Below are 18399 nucleotides of genomic sequence, written 5' to 3' on the forward strand. Positions count from 1 at the left end.
TTTTCTCCTGTAATTTTTTAAAAAATAAGGATATAAAAATTTACATTGTTTAGTATTGTGTTTTAATTATATTTTAATTTTTTAATGTTATTTTTTAGTTTTAAATTAATTTTTTTTTTAAATTTTATATTATTGTAATATAAATTGTTGTTAAAAATAAATTTTAAAAAATAATTTTTACCGGATTTTAAAATCAAATTTTAATTATAGAGAAAAGAAAAGCAAGCTCCAAAAATGACACGAGGTTACACCTAAAAAATAAAAAAAACCCACCACATCAAATCACAACCGTCCATACAAATCTAAACAAATCCGGACCCTCCAAATTGCATAATCTCCACATTAGTATCCCAAGATTCCCTCCCCGCTCTCTCTCTCTAACGATAAAATTCTCCCTCAAAGGGTCGCCTCAAAACGAAACCCTCATTTTTTTTTCTTCCCTGAAAATCCCCGAACCCTTCAAAACCCCTCCAAAATTAAAAATCCCCAAATTTCAAAATCCAGAATCCCTAACTCAGAGAGAGAGAGAGAGAGAGAGAGAGAGAAATCTAGACAATATTATTATAAGCAATGGATTCAGATCAGGGAAAGCTATTTATTGGAGGGATTTCATGGGAGACATCAGAGGAGAAGCTTAGAGACTACTTTGGGCAATACGGAGACGTTTTGCAGGCTGTCGTTATGAAAGATAAGACTACTGGTAGACCTAGAGGCTTTGGCTTTGTCGTCTTTGCAGATCCTGCCGTGCTTGATATGGTTCTTCAAGATAAGCACACCATTGATGGTAGAATGGTGAGTTAAAAACCTTTTTCTTTTTTACCTTTTCATGGTTTTTGTGTGGTTTTCGTTAATGTTTGTTTTTTTGGGTTTACTTTGTTTGCATCTTCATTATATTCGGAATTGGTAGTTATTGCTATTATTGAATGATTTTAGGGTTCTTGAGCTCATGTTTTATGATAACAATATTATTGAGTGTTGGTGATGGTGTTGCTGGCCGTTGGTTTCGGGTATTCTTTTATTTTTGTGAATGATTGGTTTGTATTAATTTAGTTGAAGTTTTTTGAATGGTTTATGATATACATGCTGCTTTTGAGTTGCTCAACTGGGATAATGAAAGGAAATAGAAAAAAAAAAAAACTGTGGAGAGCATCTTATAATTGTTCTTCCTCTAAGGTTGTAATCTATGTGGCATGAAACAGAGAAATTGATTTTTGTGAATTGTTGGATTGGAATGCTGTTTTTGATTTTCAAAATAAGTGAGGGTGATCCTTTTTCATTTGTGATTCGGGCAAAGTACAAATGTGTGAAATATAATGGCCTGTTTGGTTTTTAAACAATTTGTGAACTCTTTGATCGAGTTTCACTTATCGAATTTGCACGTCTCTTATGGATTTTGCAAATGCAGCATAGCTTGATATGTCTTCAAATATTAGTCAACCATAATAAACATATCCCAAATATGAGCCTGGCTTTGGATCTTTGTTCGCAATAATTTTTTTATTTATTCAGGTGAGGTAAACCTCCGGTCTTGTCTGCAGCTCAGGCACTGGTAGTGAGTCCATATGATATATTTCATTATTTTTCAAAGGGGTGGGTTTGTGCCTTTTAATTCTGCTGAAAAGGACCCCCAAATCAAAATTCACTTATTTAGTTAATTAACTGAATAAATCAATAAATTACTTGGACAGTTTCTTGTTGTTAGGTAGCTTTTCAGTGAGTACAAATTGTTTGAAGGGTGTTTCATGTGCTTGTAGTTACATGTTTCTAGTTGATCAACTATAGAGGTTTATCATAGAAGCTATTCATCTGTATTTGGTGGGGTTCAAATTTTATTGTTGCATTACTCATCCCATGTTTTGATAAGCTAGTGTGCCAGGTATACCAACTTCTGCTAAACATTTTTGGTTGAGTTGTGATCTTTTGTTGATTTAATGTGTCAGCTTAAGATGACACCAACTCAAGTATCCTTATAGATTGACTCCTTGACAACTTAACTCGTCTAATAATATGAGTTTATGCATAAACACGCCACTTTGTGAGAGTTTATTTCTTTTAGCAGTTACTATGCTTGTCATACATGAAGAATCTACTCATACAAGTTCTAGAAGATTGTAATCAGATAAGATATCTGGGTAATTCTGCATGATGAAACAAGTTACCTGCTTTCAATTTGTGCTCCTGCCTTCCAACCAGTTGTTTTGTTTCTCAGGTTGAGGCAAAGAGGGCCTTATCAAGAGAGGAGCAGCAAACCAATGCCAGGGCCGGAAACCTGAATCCTGCTAGAAACACCAGCGGTGGTGGAAATATTCGGACCAAGAAGATATTTGTTGGAGGATTGCCTCCCACTCTAAATGAAGATGGATTTCGTCAGTATTTTGAAACCTTTGGCTTTGTTACTGATGTAGTAATAATGTATGACCAGAGCACCCAGCGACCTCGTGGATTTGGCTTTATTTCTTTTGACACCGAAGATGCTGTTGACCGGGTGTTACAGAGAACATTCCATGATTTGAATGGTAAGCAAGTTGAAGTAAAACGGGCTCTTCCTAAGGAGGCCAATCCTGGTGGGGGTGGCCGCTCCATGGGTGGCAGTTACCAGAACTATGGTGCATCTGGTGGCAACACAAGCTCTTATGATGGTCGAATGGAGAGGTATATGCAGCCTCAAGGTACTGGAGGTGGTTTTCCTCCTTATGGCTCATCTGGCTATAGCACAGCTGGATATGGATATGGTCCTGCCACTAATGGTGTTGGTTATGGTGGTTATAGCGGCTATACTGGAGCTGGAGCTGGTTATGGGGGACCTGCAGGTGCAGCTTATGGGAATCCTAATGTTCCAAATGCTGGCTACGTAAGTGGTGCACCCAGAAATTCATGGAACAGTCAAGGTTCATCTGGCTATGGTGCTATGGGTTATGGGAATGCTGCTTCTTGGGGCGCTCAAAATGCTGGGGCTGGCAGTGGTGGCCCTGGTTCAGTACCTGCTGGTCAATCTCCTGGTGGAGCCTCTGGGTATGGGAATCAAGGTTATGGGTACGGTGGTTACGGTGGAAATGATGGATCATATGGGAATCCAGCTGGGTATGGTGCTGTTGGAGGACGTTCTGGGGGCACTCCAAACAGTAACGTTGGTGGTCCTGGTGGAGCAGAACTACAGGGGAGTGGCGGTGGCTACATGGGGAGTGGATATGGTGATGCAAATGGAAATTCTGGGTATGGAAATGCAGCGTGGAGATCTGAGCAATCACAAGCTTCTGGAAATTATGGGGCTCCTCAAGCAAATGGTCCTCATGGTGGACAGGTTGGATATGGCGGTGGTTATGGTAGTTCTCAGGCTCGGAAAGCCCAACAACAGTGATTTGTGAACACCTTGGTTGCCTACTAGGTCTACATCTTTGTTTGTGGGCGTGTCCAGCTGTTCTCATGAGGTTCTCTATAGATTTCTTGCTCCCAGCACCAGGGGAGTGGCTCAAATTGGATGATGCACTTTGGGAATGGTTGGATTGCTTAAATCCCAGTAGTTTGCACTATCTATTTTGCTAGTCTATAATAATTAGCTCAAGGCATACTAGATGCCCTTCTTATTTAATGTTTGCTTATTGAGTGTAGTTCTTAATTCGGCGTGCTTACAATTATCTGCTAGCTGTTCTGGAACTTTCCAGCTCTCTATCATAGTGTTTAATCTACTGCGCATATAATATCTGTGTTGGTTTGATCTCAGATATGTATTTGTTTATGTTATCTTCACTAGTGCGCACCTTTTGGTCTGTTTTTGACTGGGAATAAGATGCTAGAGGCGGATTCTAGAACTTGATTTGCTTGATTTGATATGACAAGTAGGCTTACTGAGATTGAATTGAGAGTTATTAACTGATAGCAGTGGAGCTATAAGCACTTGGGTTGATCACTTCGTAAATGGGTAGCGTTAATCGTAGTGGTAGTTGACACTTTGAAGATGCATAATCATTTTCCCCCTGTATTTGCCCTTGTGTTGTACAGGAGGAGATGCCCAAGTTCTAAGGTGGAGTCAAAGTGTCCACTTATGGCTGAACCCGAGCTTCCTAGTGGGGGTTTGTTCAGCGTGGATTGTGGAAGTGAATATGAAGAGGACTTGTCAGTTGGATTTGTGATTAACCCAAGAAAGGCTTTTTCCAGCTAGGTGATGCCACTGTCACCCTTTCTTGCAGATTCTTGGCATTGGAAGTCATAAATTTCTCGATCATTCCGATTTCTTTTGGACTGACGGATATGTAAGACAAAACAGCTTGCGGTATGTTGACTTAATCAGTTAGCTGTGTTATATGTCAAAGATCTTACTACCTAATTGCATAGGCTAGATAGTTATGCGCTGGACTAGATTGTGTTCCAATTGTTTAGAGCACCAGAAACATTATCAATAGAAAATGCTCATAGATCTTGGAATGCCATTGATGGCTTTAATTACATTTTATGGCAACTTATCTTTATTAGGAAACAAGATTAATGTGCAAATGGTGTTTTGCTCGTCTAATTTGATGCATTTTCCTGCTACTGATAATGAGTCTTGTGATGTTTATCTTATTTAAGAGTTGCCACCACCCATGATTTTCTTCTCCAATGGGTGGATTGTTTGTTTTTTATAACTCGGTGGAAATTCTCTGTTTGATTCCAAAATTTGTATTCTGTGGTTGGACATTCCCTTTTGATTCTGATTTTCTGGAGACTTTTTCTGAGCTGTATTGCATCCATTTGTTGGTTTGAGTGAAAAATGCTGGTCAGGCGTTTCAAATTGCATGATTATTTTTAAGATACGTGGATTGGCAGAAACATCCTTCACACTATGTTTTTTGCTGATATCTAGTGTGTAGGATGTTCTGTCCCTTCAGTTTTACAGTTCAACTATTAGCAGCATGTTATTTCGAGTTGAATGTGCTGAAGTGATTGCAAAGCGGTGGCTTGGGCGTTCTGTAAATTGCCAATACATTAGAACAATCATTGTCCTTCCGTTTTTGTTTGGTCCTTCCCCTGTGCTTGTGCTTCCTGCTTTGATATCAAATACTTGATTGTGGACAAAGAATAAAATTTGGGTGGATGCCATGTGATTCTTCGTTTCTTCTATTAAACATCATGTTTTTCTGTCTTGTATTTCGAAAGAAAGCAGTTTACTTTTCATCAATCGTCACCTATTCAATTTAGAATTCGAATTGTCAGGGCCTTAAATTTGGAACCAAGCTACTTACATCTCTTGATTGTCTTCAAGTCCCCCTGTTGATATTAATAATGAAGAACCGGTGCTCTAATTTTTTTTTTTTTTTTGTTAATAGTCGAATTATTTTTGATGATTACACAACTCCATCAAGTTTGCGAAGTTTTGTCTGGAAAATGATGAAATGAGACATGCAAAAAAGTAAAAGATATACATGATAGAAAAGATAAACAATTTGAAAAAGAAAATAAGAATGAAAAGATATACATGATATAGTTCACAAGATACGATATGCTAGTAGAGTAAGCCTTTGTTGCCAAAATTTACCTGTGGTCATTGCAAGCAACTGTCTTAGCATCTCCTCCATCAAATTAGGCATACAAGCTAGGCCATGAAATGATCCCAAAACTTTCATTAAACATGACAATGTAGGGCACAAAGCTTGATTCAGTTGTGGATTAGATTCCTGCACAACAGTAGATTTCTTGTACAAATTATATCTTATAGAACCAGCCATAGGAACCTCTCAATCTTAGGAGGAACAAGACTTTTCCATAGCAAGTTTGCAAAAGAAAATGAACCTGGGAATTCCAGCTGGTCAATTAGATTATTGGCAGACCGAACAATATAGATTTCATCACTAGAAACTTCTGTTGGATTGATGTAAGCACCTTGGCAACCCCTGCGGCATCAGAAATATTGACATGTAATATAATGGCAGGGAGGAGAGAACAGTCTTTTCAAGGCAGACACGTCCTGCTAAACTTAGAAATCTTCCCTTCCATCTTCCCAGTCTAGACTTGGAGAATTCGCCATTTGTGATCCTGAAATACATTCGTGAACTAATGATATCTGTTTGTCTCCAAATCCCATATACATCATCACTTCTTCTAAGTAAGACCAGTTAACTGAATCAAAGGCCCTGTTGAAGTTGACTTTCAGCAGAAACTCCTCCCGACCACCTTTTTTGATACGATGCATTACCTCATTAGCTATCATAAACCCATCCAAAATTTGCCTCTCTGAAATGAAAGCTGTTCGATGAGGACTGATAATAGCAGTCATGATAGGTCATATCCGTGACGAGAGCAGCTTCCCAACAATTTTGTACACACCATGAATCAAACTGATTGGTCCGAACTCCGTGAATTTTGTTGGGTGTGTGTTCTTAGGCACCAGTGTAACATAAGTAGTGTTAACACCCTCTGGCATTTTTCCTACTCTGACAAATTCAGACACCACATGAAATAACTCATCTCCAGACTCCAATCAATGACCAAGCTGCCTTGTAGAAGTTGAATGTGAATCCATCAGGCCCAGGAGCCATCACAATCCCACACAGCTCTTCTAACTTCATCCATTGTCACTGGCTGTTCCACCTCAGCAGACCGTGTAAGAGAGAGTTTGTTGAGCCCATCTGAACCTATCCGTGGCCTTGTAGAACCTGGCTGTTTGAACAGACTTGAGAAATAAGCAGCTGCAGCAGCCTTAATTGTACGTGGTGTAGTGTGTGTTACCCTGTCAAAGAAAATCTTTGTTATATTGTTTCTTCCCCTTCTAATAGTGGCTGTTAAGTGGAAGAATTTGGTGTTTCTATCTCCCAGTTTACACCGAGTCTGTCGAGACCTTTGCCTCCAAATGGTTTCCACATATTTACTCATTGTCCACTATTCAGAGCCAAGTTCATGGCATTCAAAGATCTCCTGATGACTCAGAGAACGACTCTCCCCTTCCTTTTCCAGCTGCTAGAGTCGGCTTTGAATCTGTAAAAGCCTCTCATCCTGATTGCCAAAAGAGTTCTTATTCTATTTCCGGATAGTAGATGCCAAATAACTAAGCGAAATGGCCTCATGCTAATAAAATCTCTAAATTCATTTGCTCCTAGCTGGTTGAGGTAGCTACTGTTTCCATCACTCTGATGCAAAGTTTAATTGAAATCACCAGCTAAAAACAATGGTATCCCAAATGCAGCCTGCAGAGTGATGATTTCCTCCCACAATAGTCATCCATCCCTGATTGAACACCTGACACAAACACCTACTACTGCACAAGAAATTAAATTTGTCTGAGCTTGTGTTCCCAGGAGTGCTGTCCATTGCCCACTATACTCTATGGAATCAACCTTAAATGATTCTTCATTCCATGTCACGAGTATTCCGTCAACACAATTAACTGAATCTACCGTGAACCACCTAACCTTCTGATCATTCCAAATTCCATTTACAAAACCCGTCGTGCAGGATCTCAAGATAGGCGGAGAGTTGCGGTGCTCTGAACTCTTAGTTGTGGTAGAATATATCATTAATTAGCTAAATAACATGGCAAATCTTTCTAATCCCACCATCCTTAATTAGTTACTTGTCCTAAGAAACAATCCATTAGGATGATTGTTATATCTAGAACAAGATATGTTTACTATAAGGCGTAAGACACAATCGAAGTCAAAATATTTGCAGTTACATGCTCTGAGGCTTCACCACCCTTGACGCCTCGCAGCAAATCATCTGACTTGACATGTTGCTACGCATCATAGAGATACTTGTTCATCGTTTTCTTCCAGATCCAAAAAATAATTGTAATTAAGTCAATTAGGAGTCGTTATCTTTATTTTATTTTCTTACTAGGTAAATACAACCTCATTACTAATAAGTTGCAGATATGACTTCCAAGAAATTTAGTAACAAAAAGACGAGCCCAAGCTTCTAACCGAGAAACAATTTGCTGCGGCCATTAATGCTGCAAGAGAACTAAACCTCGAGCTTTGCATGATCTACAAATCAACTCGTTAGGTAATCAAATCTTCTCTTGAACTTGTCAATATTTATAATCTATTTGTACATAGCAATCCCTATCTAACTATTCAAAACCTTTTGCTTTCGATAACCTAACTACATTAAATTAAATCAATGTGCATGTAAGAGAAGAAACATACATGAAGAAAAAAAAGTGAAGATTAGGAATGACTAGCTGTCATAGAAATTTTATGGCATAGCCTGACTTTCAATGGTTTGGTCCGTGTTTTCATGGACTTTGATTGGGACTTGAATGGCTAGAAATTCACGTAAAATTGATTCTCTCTGTAAATGTGTAAACCAGATTTTATTTAATATGTTTTAAAATTTCATGTAAAATTTTAGTTTAATCCGATGGTTACATTAAAAATTACACTCAATGACATAAAACTGATCAAATTATATTTTTTTCATCAAATTTTTAAACTAGATTTTATTCAATATATTTTAAGATTTCTTATAAAATTTCAGTTTAATTTGATGGTTGCATTAAAAATTACACTCAATAATATAAAACTGGTCAAATTATGTTTTTTCATCAAATTCTTGAATTTCTCTAAAAATTTTGAAATTTTAACTCAAGTTAAAGTATTATATTAGAAGATTCCATGTAAATTTTCAGAATATTTTGATAACTCGATTAAAAATTATATTTTTTTTTATATAAAAATAATCAAAAAAATATTAATAAAATCTTAACGTAGGTTATAAGTCACTGAAGACTTTAACATCCCGCCGCCCTGACTTCTCATTGATTAAACAAGTATAAATGCAAAACCAAGAATGGTCGAAGATCCTACAAACTAGGAAGATTAATATATAGAAATTAATAATTTCATTGATATGAAATATAGTCTAGCATGCACAAGTCATAGTATGAGATTCTGGCAGAAACATAAGATATGGTATCGAGTTGTCGATTCATGCTGTACGTCATTTTTACCCTCAAAGATTTATCAATGCTTCACTTCTATCCTCATAGCTTAAACTTTCCCAATAGTACCCCTATAGTTTCTAATAAGTTTCAGTTTCACTCCTCAACTATTACAAAATGCTCACTTTTTCATGTTTTTCTTTTATTTCTCCGTTTTTCTTTTAATTGTTTAATAACAACTTCACGTCATAACTTAGTCAATATTTAGTTGGTTAAAATATATGTGGTAGTGGCTAAAGATTGCAGGCTGGATTTCCGCTGACAACATACTGTAGGATACTAATCCGCGACCCTCACCCAAGGCCACATGCAGGACTTTTGTTGTAATAGGCTATTTTGGTATTTTGGCCTCATTTTTTTTCTTTAAATTTATTATTTAATATGATATTTTTATTTTATTTTATTTTTAATATTGGGTTAATGGTAAATTGATTTTTATATATTTTTTTTATCATATAATAAAATAAAAATTAATTCAATCTAGTAAAATCTATAACTCAGATCATAGGTTTGACAAATTAGTTACTTTTAACTTGATCTGTTTATCTTTTTTTTTCTTTGGATTTTTTAAATTTATCTAGTTAACAAGTTCATGTTATAACATTGATTTGAAAAATTTCAAGTTCTAACCATTGGAATGAATTTAATATTAACACCAAAAAGTTTTTTATAATCCAGATAATTATTTTTTAATTCCAAAAGATTTTGGTTCAAGTGCGGGGAATAAACTAATGAAATACTAGATCGCCCAATAAAATCAAAATAAAATTCTTTATTTGAAAATGGAATCAAAGTTGTATTTCTGAGACTTTTGTGCTACGCAAGGGAATCTTTTTCCCAAGTCAAAGGCAAGATTCTCACATATTCCAGTTTTTCATAGGCAACATTCTCACGTATTCCAGTTTTTCAAAGGTAAGATTCTCACATATTCCAGTTTTTTACAATAAAACTTATTGCAGGAGCCTTTACTCGAATACGCGATGAGCTTTGAAAAAAAAAAAAAGAAATCTAGCATTTTATTTTTTTGAGGGGAAATGTTTAGTTCAAATAGTGATCATCATCTAGTGTTATGTCATTATGAATTGTAATTTATCAATAAGTATTTTATGGTATGAAATTAATTATGATAAGAAAAAGATATTATCATTCTTAAAATATCTTATTTAAGATAAGTTTTATTATTGATTTTGTTTTAAATTATGAAAGGTCTATTGTGTTAAAATATTAATGGTTAACCTATAATTTTCTTGATTGTAGTGTTAGTTAATATTCAACTAAAAATATTTTTAATTTTGGTGTTGGTATGTAATCTAGAAGAGAATATTTGATATTTTTAATTTTGATGTTAATGATTATTGAGTTTCAAAGTTAATTCTAATTATAATATTAATATTCTTAACTCTAACTTTAGTGAATATTGAAAGTATTTTTAGCTTTGACGTTGTAGAATATAAATATTCAAGGGTTGGTGAATATTAAGATGATATTTTCAATTCAAGAATTGGTGGATATTAATTCAAGTGGGTATTTTCAACTTTGGTGTCGTTAATACAAATTGAAAAGATTATTTGGATTAAAAAAATTATTTTTGTTGAAAATTTAGGAGTTTTGTTTTTATTTTTTTAATGTTTTGAGTATTAGCTTGCAATGAGTCCGTTTGCCTTAAACATAAGTAATATATATTTGATGGTTTTATTAATTTGTAAATTTGAATATGTTAGCCTAATGAGCTTTTTAATGTAGATCAAATCCTCATATAATTAATAAACATGTTATTAAGTTTAAATGTGCATGCAAAGTATTTTTGAGATTTTTTTTTGTGACAATGCTAAAATATGTAAAAATAATATTTTGGATTTTTATTTTAATGAAGAGCAAAATAAAGGTTTTTTTTTTTTTTTTTTACAATGCTACTAGTAATTTTTGGATATTCAACTACAGATGAATACTAGATGATCCGATAGGATCATAGGAATAAAAAGAAGCAAAATCACTTAACTCTACTTGACTAGCTAGAATAAATATATATTCGAAGTCAATATATGCAATTACATGCTCTCTGAGGCATCTGTAGGAAAACTGAACTTGTATTCCTGTATATTATTCGTGCCTTTAAATAGGCATTACATTACATTACAGTCATTACTACTTTCTATATATACAATGATTTGGTGCAGAGATTATGGAAATCCTGACATAAATGAAATGAAGGATTATAGCAGTGAATCTCTCAATGGAGTAATATGTGCAGAATATCTGTGCAGGATTTCTGCACTTGAATTGCATGGGATCGCTGTATATGTCGTTGCATATATTTCCATATTTCTTCATCCCCCCTCAAGCTCAAGGCGGGGCTGGACCGAGGCAGAGCTTGGCACGATTCAATGCAAACGTTGCAGCACAAAGTGATTTGGTAAAAATATCCGCAATTTGATCTGATCCTGGGATATGAGCCAAGGAAAGAGCACCACTTGCAACTCGTTCGCGGACAAAGTGAACATCTATTTCAATGTGTTTGGTACGATGGTGAAAAACTGGATTTTTAGCCATATGAATGGCACTGATATTATCACAGAATAGCTGAGGAGAAGGAACACAGTGGCCAATAGTGTTGAGTAAATGGACGAACCACATGAGCTCAGCTGTAGTGGAAGCTAAGGCGCGATACTCTGCCTCAGCTGTGGACCTAGACACCGTGGCCTGTTTCTTAGCACCCCAGGAGATCAAATTTGTGCCTAGAAAGATAGCAAACCCTGTAGTGGAACGTCGGTCATCCCTACAGCCAGCCCAATCAGCGTCACAAAAGCCACGAAGTTCATGAATAGAATTGCGAATGTAATGCAGACCAATATTGAGTGTCCCCTTCAGATATCGAAAAATTCTTTTCACAGCAATAAGATGAGTATCATGGGGTGTCTGCATGAATCTACAGACATGGTGTACAACAAACGAAATGTCTGGTCTGGTCAGAGTGAGGTATTGCAGAGAACCAACCAAGCAGCGATAGTGAGAAGGATCAGCTAAGGGAACACCATCAGTGGCAGACATTGAAGAACCTGCTGCCAGTGGAGTGCTTACTGGTTTGGCACCATCAAGACCAAACTTCTGAAGAAGAGATAGCAGATACCTTGTTTGAGTGATTGTGATTGTAGACTCATCACGGGCAATTTGAAGTCCTAAGAAATAATGAATGTCACCAAGGTCCTTCATGTGGAAGACAGCAGAGAGATGAGCAATCAGCTTGGTGATCTGTGAAGAGGAGCTGCCTGTTAAGAGAATATCATCAACATAAATGAGCAGAAGAAGGATGTCTAAGCCTTGGTGGAGATAAAATAAGGATTGATCATAAGGACATCGTGTAAATCCCATTTGCTGAATGTAGTTACTGAATTTGAGGTACCATGCACGAGGAGCCTGCTTCAATCCGTATAAAGCCTTATGAAGATGACAAACAAAATCTGGATGAGAAGAATCTTCAAAACCTGGAGGTTGAGCCAGATACACTTGCTCCTGGAGATCCTCATGAAGGAAGGCATTACTGACATCTAGTTGTTTGACAGACCAGCCGTGAGACAAGCCAATGGTGAGGATTAGCCGAATGGTGCTTGGTTTGATAACAGGACTGAATGTTTCATCATAATCCAGTCCTGGTTGCTGTGAAAAGCCACCAGCCGAGCTTTATACCTTTCAAACTGCTGGTGGACCAAACTATATCAGCAGCAGTTTGAGAGATTCACTGTTGATGACTTGGGAAAGAGGTCCATCAGATAGTGAACTGTTGATCCATCCAAGGATCAATTGATCCGTGCGCAACCAAACTGCTGCAACAGGATTTGTTTGCAACTCACCATTCTCACCGATGATAGTTGATTCTGGACAAGGGACTTCATCCTTCACATATCCAAGGAGTCCATAGCCACGTAAAACAGGAAGAACCTGTGCTTTCCACAGGAGATAATTGTTTGAAGCCAGTTTGATGGAGATATCAGGCAAATGTGATTTTGGGAGTGTAGTCTCAAGAGAAGAAGCAGAAAGTGTTGTGTGAACTGAAGAAGAAGAAGTCATTGTGATAGAGGGCTCTGATACCATGTAGGAAAACTGAACTTGTATTCCTGTATATTATTCGTGCCTTTAAATAGGCATTACATTACATTACAGTCATTACTACTTTCTATATATACAATGATTTGGTGCAGAGATTATGGAAATCCTGACATAAATGAAATGAAGGATTATAGCAGTGAATCTCTCAATGGAGTAATATGTGCAGAATATCTGTGCAGGATTTCTGCACTTGAATTGCATGGGATCGCTGTATATGTCGTTGCATATATTTCCATATTTCTTCAGCATCACCACCCTTTAGGCTATGCAGCAAATCATCTGACTTGACATGTAGCTACGTATCATAGAGATATTTATTCATCATTTTCTTCCACACCATTGCTGTAGATGTAAAAGAAAGCATTCCTTGTCTTTGGAAGCCTTGTATATCTCAGTCTTTTGCTCTCAAATTTGTTTTCTTCTTTCCAATACATGGTGGCTGAGCTTGAAAAGAACGAATGTTTTTGAAGAGGTTGGGTTTGAGAGCCAAGATAATATCTTGGATAATAAGTTAATCTACTAGTTGTGATGATATAAACCATTTTTTCTTGTCAAGGTGGCAGATAAATAATACCTGATAGTTGCAAAAAGTCCTCTCTTATGAATTTGAGAACTCTTTCATACTTAAATAAATATCATTTCAAAGAAAATACAATTATATTTTAAAGAAAAATTATAATAATACATATGCAACAAGAAGGGGATAAAAAAGGCAAGTTTGCCTTTGAGAAATATCTCGGTCCTTTTTATAACCTATAGGGCTTATCTTTTTCCAAAGAGAATGAGTTAAAATATAAGCAAAATATCCCTGATTTATCATGATAAAATATGTTAGATTTATCAAAGTAAAATATTTTTGACTCATTATTTAATCATGGAGCCTAAGATTCTGAAAGTGAAAAAGAGCATGAACTCGAATATGATGGGTATAACAGCTTGCTAAATTCATATGTCTCTAGGCTTAGCGCTCGGTTGAGCTCTGATCTGGTGGGTCTGACAACTCATCAAACCTTATATGTTTAGGTTCGACACTTGGCTGGATCTAGGAATAATAGGTCTGATAGCTTGCCGAATTCATATATATTTAGGCTTAGTGCTTAACTGAACCAAAAAATACGAGGCTATTAGCTTCTCTTAAGTTACTTCTTTAGAAGAGAGGATGGGGTAAGAGCATAAAATGTTGATTCTTATTTTTTTTTTCTTGCTACAACACACAGTAAACATGATTAACAATAGAAAGGCGGCATGAATGAAAGAGTAATTACAAAAAAATGAAGATAAAAACAAAAATAATGGTATAAATAGGTCATGTATAGAGTGATAAATATTAAAAGTGTAAAGAATAAAAATTAATATTTTTTCCATAAAAAAGGTGTAAAAAAAGGAAAAACTAAAAAAATATTAGAAAAAAAGAAGATAAAAAAAGTAATAAATTAATAAGTCAAATGTAAAATGATAAAAACATCAAATATAGACAAAAATATAAGAAAAAGTTAAATTTGTAATCCCACCATCCTTAATTAGTTACTTGTCCTACGAGTACAATCCATTAGGATGATTGTTATATCTAGAACAAGATATGTTTACTACACGGCGTAAGACACAATCTTTTATTCGAAGTAAAAATAGTTACATGCTCAGAGGCCTCACCACCCTTAACGCCTCGCAGCAAATAATCTGACTTGACATGTTGCTACGCATCATAGAGATACTTGTTCATCGTTTTCTTCCAGATCATTGTCTTTGGAGGCCTTGTATTTTGAAGGCTTTTGCCCGCAATTCTGTTCTCTTCTTGCCAATACATAGTGGCTGAGCTTAAAAAGAGTTGAAAGGTTTTATTCTTTTTAAAAAATTGCTTTAAAAATGTATAGATGATTGTCCCGATACAATTTGAGGTGGTTTATATCAGAGAAGGTGTCGATATGCCGATGGAAAACCTTTGTATGGATTACCTAATACTCCGACATTGCCAGGACGTGAAAATACAATCTGCATTATCATATAAGCTCGAATATTAACATGGGAGTAGAGCATCTTTAAATTCCATATATATTTTTTTATTGATTCTAATGTTGTATTCAAAGGAAAGGAATAAATGCAAACCTGCAATTACCTGATAATTAAAAAGGGTACACGACTTGAAACCAGCAGCGCAGTAGTCAAAATAATACTCCCATGTCCTGATGAACCTTTCATCGAATCCCATGGCAAGAATTTTGCTAAGAAAAATAATGAGAAAAGTTAGAAATGTTTTCCTTTGTGGGGTGATAGAAGATGATGATGATGATCTGGAAAGAAGATAAATATCAAATGATTATATCTACCTCTTGTTTTCCAAGAAATATTTTTTCCAGCATCTTAACGTAAGATAGTAATGACTTCCTATGTTTTCCACATGCTCCACACTGCACAAACAAAACTGACATTAGGATTACAGAATAGTCTAGACAAACTAAAAATTAATTAGAAGAAAGCTTCAAAGTACTGTGTAAGAAAGCAACTCATACGAGAGTCTTGATGCTACACCCATGGCTGATGTTATCCTACTCAATGAGGGCACACATGCACCGGGAAAAATATATTCCTTGATAAAATCAGAACTTCGCCTGTACTCATCATAACGCTCATCTGCTATGGATGTAGACTGAGGAAAAAAAACAACCATTTTTACTATTTTGCAATTAGTAGAAAGGTAAAAGAGTTAACTGGGCTAAATGCTATCAGACAATGACAGGTCCCTTCCCTTATTTGTCATACCTGTAGAACAAGAAGCCCATCTTCTGCCAATGCTGATTCGCAGCTACTAAAAAAGTCCTCCATGTATTCATGACCCACATGCTCTATCATTTCACTAGGAAAACAGATGAAAATTTATGACATCAGTAGTCTGGGGTACTGGGATATGGTATGTATATATCTAGTAAAGATGCATCTTACCAAGATACGATTCTATCGTATTTATAGCCTTTAGGCAATTCACGATAATCACAGAGGAGAAGTCTGATATTATCCTGGTAAAAGAATAGGTTATAAGCTTCAAAACGAAGATATTTTTCTTAAGAAAATCAGTCTGAACAACAATTCAGACGGAAGTAGATGCTATACACACACACACACACACACACACACACATATCAATTATCATCCCATAGCTACCTGCAGACCAGCTTCCTTGACTTTCATTTCTGCATATTTCAGTTGCTCCACAGATAGAGTGAGACCCGTGTATTTGCATCCTGTTTGTTTGACAACTTCAATAGCAAAAGTTCCCCAGCCACAACCAATGTCAAGAATTTCATGCTTCTTATCGATTCTTGCCTATATTGGTTACAATTTGTTAAACATCTGGTGAAACAGTTAAGAGATTGTATATTACAGACTCACTTTTTCAATCAGAGCAGAGATTTTCCTCAACTGAGCTGTATTTAAGTCTTCATCTTCAGTCTAGAATGTAACATCGCATGCAAATAAAATAATCAAAAGCCAAGCCATGGCACATAGTGGATGAGATTCCTGCTTTGCATCAAATAAAATAAAATAAAAGCATTGGAAGGTTGGGTTTCTGACCTTAAATATTGCACAAGAGTACGCCATTGTTTCTCCCAGGAATAGAGAAAAAACCTCGTTACTCTAGAAGAACGAAATGAAAAGGAAGATGTAAGCCTCACTGGAAGATCCTTCACTAACATCAGAATTCTGAACATGGCACTAGCACACAATCTATTTTCCCTACAGCGTGGACGTTATTAAACCAAAGAATTAACAAGCTATATATGATCCCATACCAGGTCATAATGACGAGAGATGTTCCTGCGAGCTTGAGTAAGAGTATTTTGCCTCAGAACATGCTGAAGGAAAAACTTTGCGGAAGCAATACCTGCTGTAAATAACGATGGTGTCCACCAACCCCTATACTCAACCACAGATGAATGTTAGGTGATCCGATAGGATCAAAGGAATAAAAAGAAGCAAAATCACATACCTTTTCTTATTCGCCTTGGAGATAGATTTGTTTGCATCTCTGTTCGCAATCAGAACCTAAAATTTAATTTTTTAAAGAAAGTTAATGATATTAAAACCGAAATGAAAAGCACTATATGTTACAGCAACATTATCTATCTCACCATGATAAGATGTAGAAGACCTTGGTCTTTGTCAGCAAAAGAAAATTCTCCATCAATATAAGCATCTGCAAGGCCTATGTCAGCCCGCGTCGTTACCTGACAACGTTTTCTAATCATTGTAATGAAATGTTGAGAATTTCGTGCATTGCAACAATACTGTTGCTTATAATCTTAGCTGAGAGAAAAGGAGACCCTCAAGCAGAACGTACCTTCCAGTAAAACTGAGGACTGTGAACTTTGAGAACAACTTCTAGAGAACTTTTTTTACGAGTTCCCTCGAAGGTGAAAGTTGCACCACCTTCCTCCTCTAAGCTGTGACAGCACAGTCCAAATCAAATGACATTAAATTCGAGTTAGTTCCCTCGAAGGTAAAAAGTATCACTAAAATGGACAAAAAAAAACCCCCTAGTTTAATTGGTATCGTTGTATTTCTAATTTCTTGCCAATTATATTTATTCATTTTCGAAACACTTGTAAACGAAAAAAAAAAAAAAAGTGCACTTACATTAAACGGTCAGTGGAGATATGACTTCCAAGAAATTTAGTAACACAAAGACGAGCCCAAGCTTCTAACCGAGAAGGTGCCATTTGTTTTCCATGGATCAGAGCAGCACAAGTCTCTCCAGCGGAACAATTTGCAGCGGCCATTGATGCTACACGACTGCAAGAGAATTAAACCTCGAGCTTTATATGATCTACAAATCAACTTGTTGAGTCGCAGCAAGAAAACAGGCAGCAAGCTAAAGAGAAACAGATTAGATAACGAAGAGGAAAGAAACATGCACAAAGAATAATAGAAGGATTTACATGGTTCTGAATGCTACAAGATGGCAATGATATTTTACTACGGAGTATAAATTATAAATGACTCAATCTCTCTACTTGGGATATCCCAGGGGAACATCCAAAAATATACTCTAACTCTTGTATACCAAGAATCTATAAAAGAGCTTGTTCTATACTTCTCACTAGTGTTTCTCTCTCTAACGTCTTTCTAAAACTTGATGATGAAAACTAGCGAATGAATGCCTATTTATAGTGAAGCTTTAGGGACTTAAGTTTGCAATTAAGCAATCTTCAAAGGATGCAAAAACAATTATCCAATTAACACAAAAGAATCAGCCGAATTATGCCACCGGATATCCAACTACTATCATTGTAAGCCTAGTTGTGCTATTGCATATTTACCTGCTAACTGAGTGTATTCATATATTTTGGTCTTGGAATTTTTTAATGAAGAAAAGATTGTATTATTGGTGG

The 18399-nt window shown here is 36.0% G+C and overlaps 3 protein-coding genes across 4 annotated transcripts; 1 reads left to right on the forward strand and 2 right to left on the reverse strand.

The window, feature by feature from the left end:
- Positions 1–358: 358 nt before the first annotated feature.
- On the forward strand, positions 359–4477 carry LOC118048883 (heterogeneous nuclear ribonucleoprotein 1). 2 transcript variants are annotated; one of them, XR_004687564.2, is made up of 3 exons: positions 359–792; positions 2210–3497; positions 4000–4477. XR_004687564.2 is itself a non-coding variant. In XM_035058732.2 (2 exons), the coding sequence occupies exons 1-2, from the start codon at positions 571–573 to the stop codon at positions 3356–3358; spliced, it is 1371 nt and encodes a 456-aa protein (XP_034914623.1). In that variant the 5' UTR covers positions 359–570; the 3' UTR covers positions 3359–3720. The 2 variants fall into 2 exon arrangements, 1 of the variants encoding a protein (XP_034914623.1); XM_035058732.2 differs by lacking the exon at positions 4000–4477 and having other exon boundaries at positions 2210–3720.
- Positions 4478–5950: 1473 nt separating this feature from the next.
- Positions 5951–6846, reverse strand: LOC118048912 (uncharacterized). Its single transcript, XM_035058766.1, has 3 exons — positions 6524–6846; positions 6301–6407; positions 5951–6219 (listed from the first exon to the last, which is right to left on the reverse strand). The coding sequence occupies exons 1-3, from the start codon at positions 6844–6846 to the stop codon at positions 5951–5953; spliced, it is 699 nt and encodes a 232-aa protein (XP_034914657.1).
- A 7658-nt stretch (positions 6847–14504) lies between these two features.
- Positions 14505–18126, reverse strand: LOC118048881 (uncharacterized). The gene is made up of 15 exons (XM_035058730.2): positions 17947–18126; positions 17645–17800; positions 17349–17451; positions 17140–17235; positions 16998–17053; positions 16801–16924; positions 16583–16645; positions 16400–16459; positions 16172–16333; positions 15953–16026; positions 15773–15866; positions 15523–15659; positions 15340–15420; positions 15129–15234; positions 14505–15004 (listed from the first exon to the last, which is right to left on the reverse strand). The coding sequence occupies exons 2-15, from the start codon at positions 17785–17787 to the stop codon at positions 14921–14923; spliced, it is 1383 nt and encodes a 460-aa protein (XP_034914621.1). The 5' UTR covers positions 17788–17800; positions 17947–18126; the 3' UTR covers positions 14505–14920.
- Positions 18127–18399: the final 273 nt, after the last annotated feature.

This window comes from Populus alba, chromosome 10, assembly GCF_005239225.2.
Source record: "Populus alba chromosome 10, ASM523922v2, whole genome shotgun sequence".
In the NCBI taxonomy this organism is placed as follows: Eukaryota; Viridiplantae; Streptophyta; class Magnoliopsida; order Malpighiales; family Salicaceae; genus Populus; species Populus alba.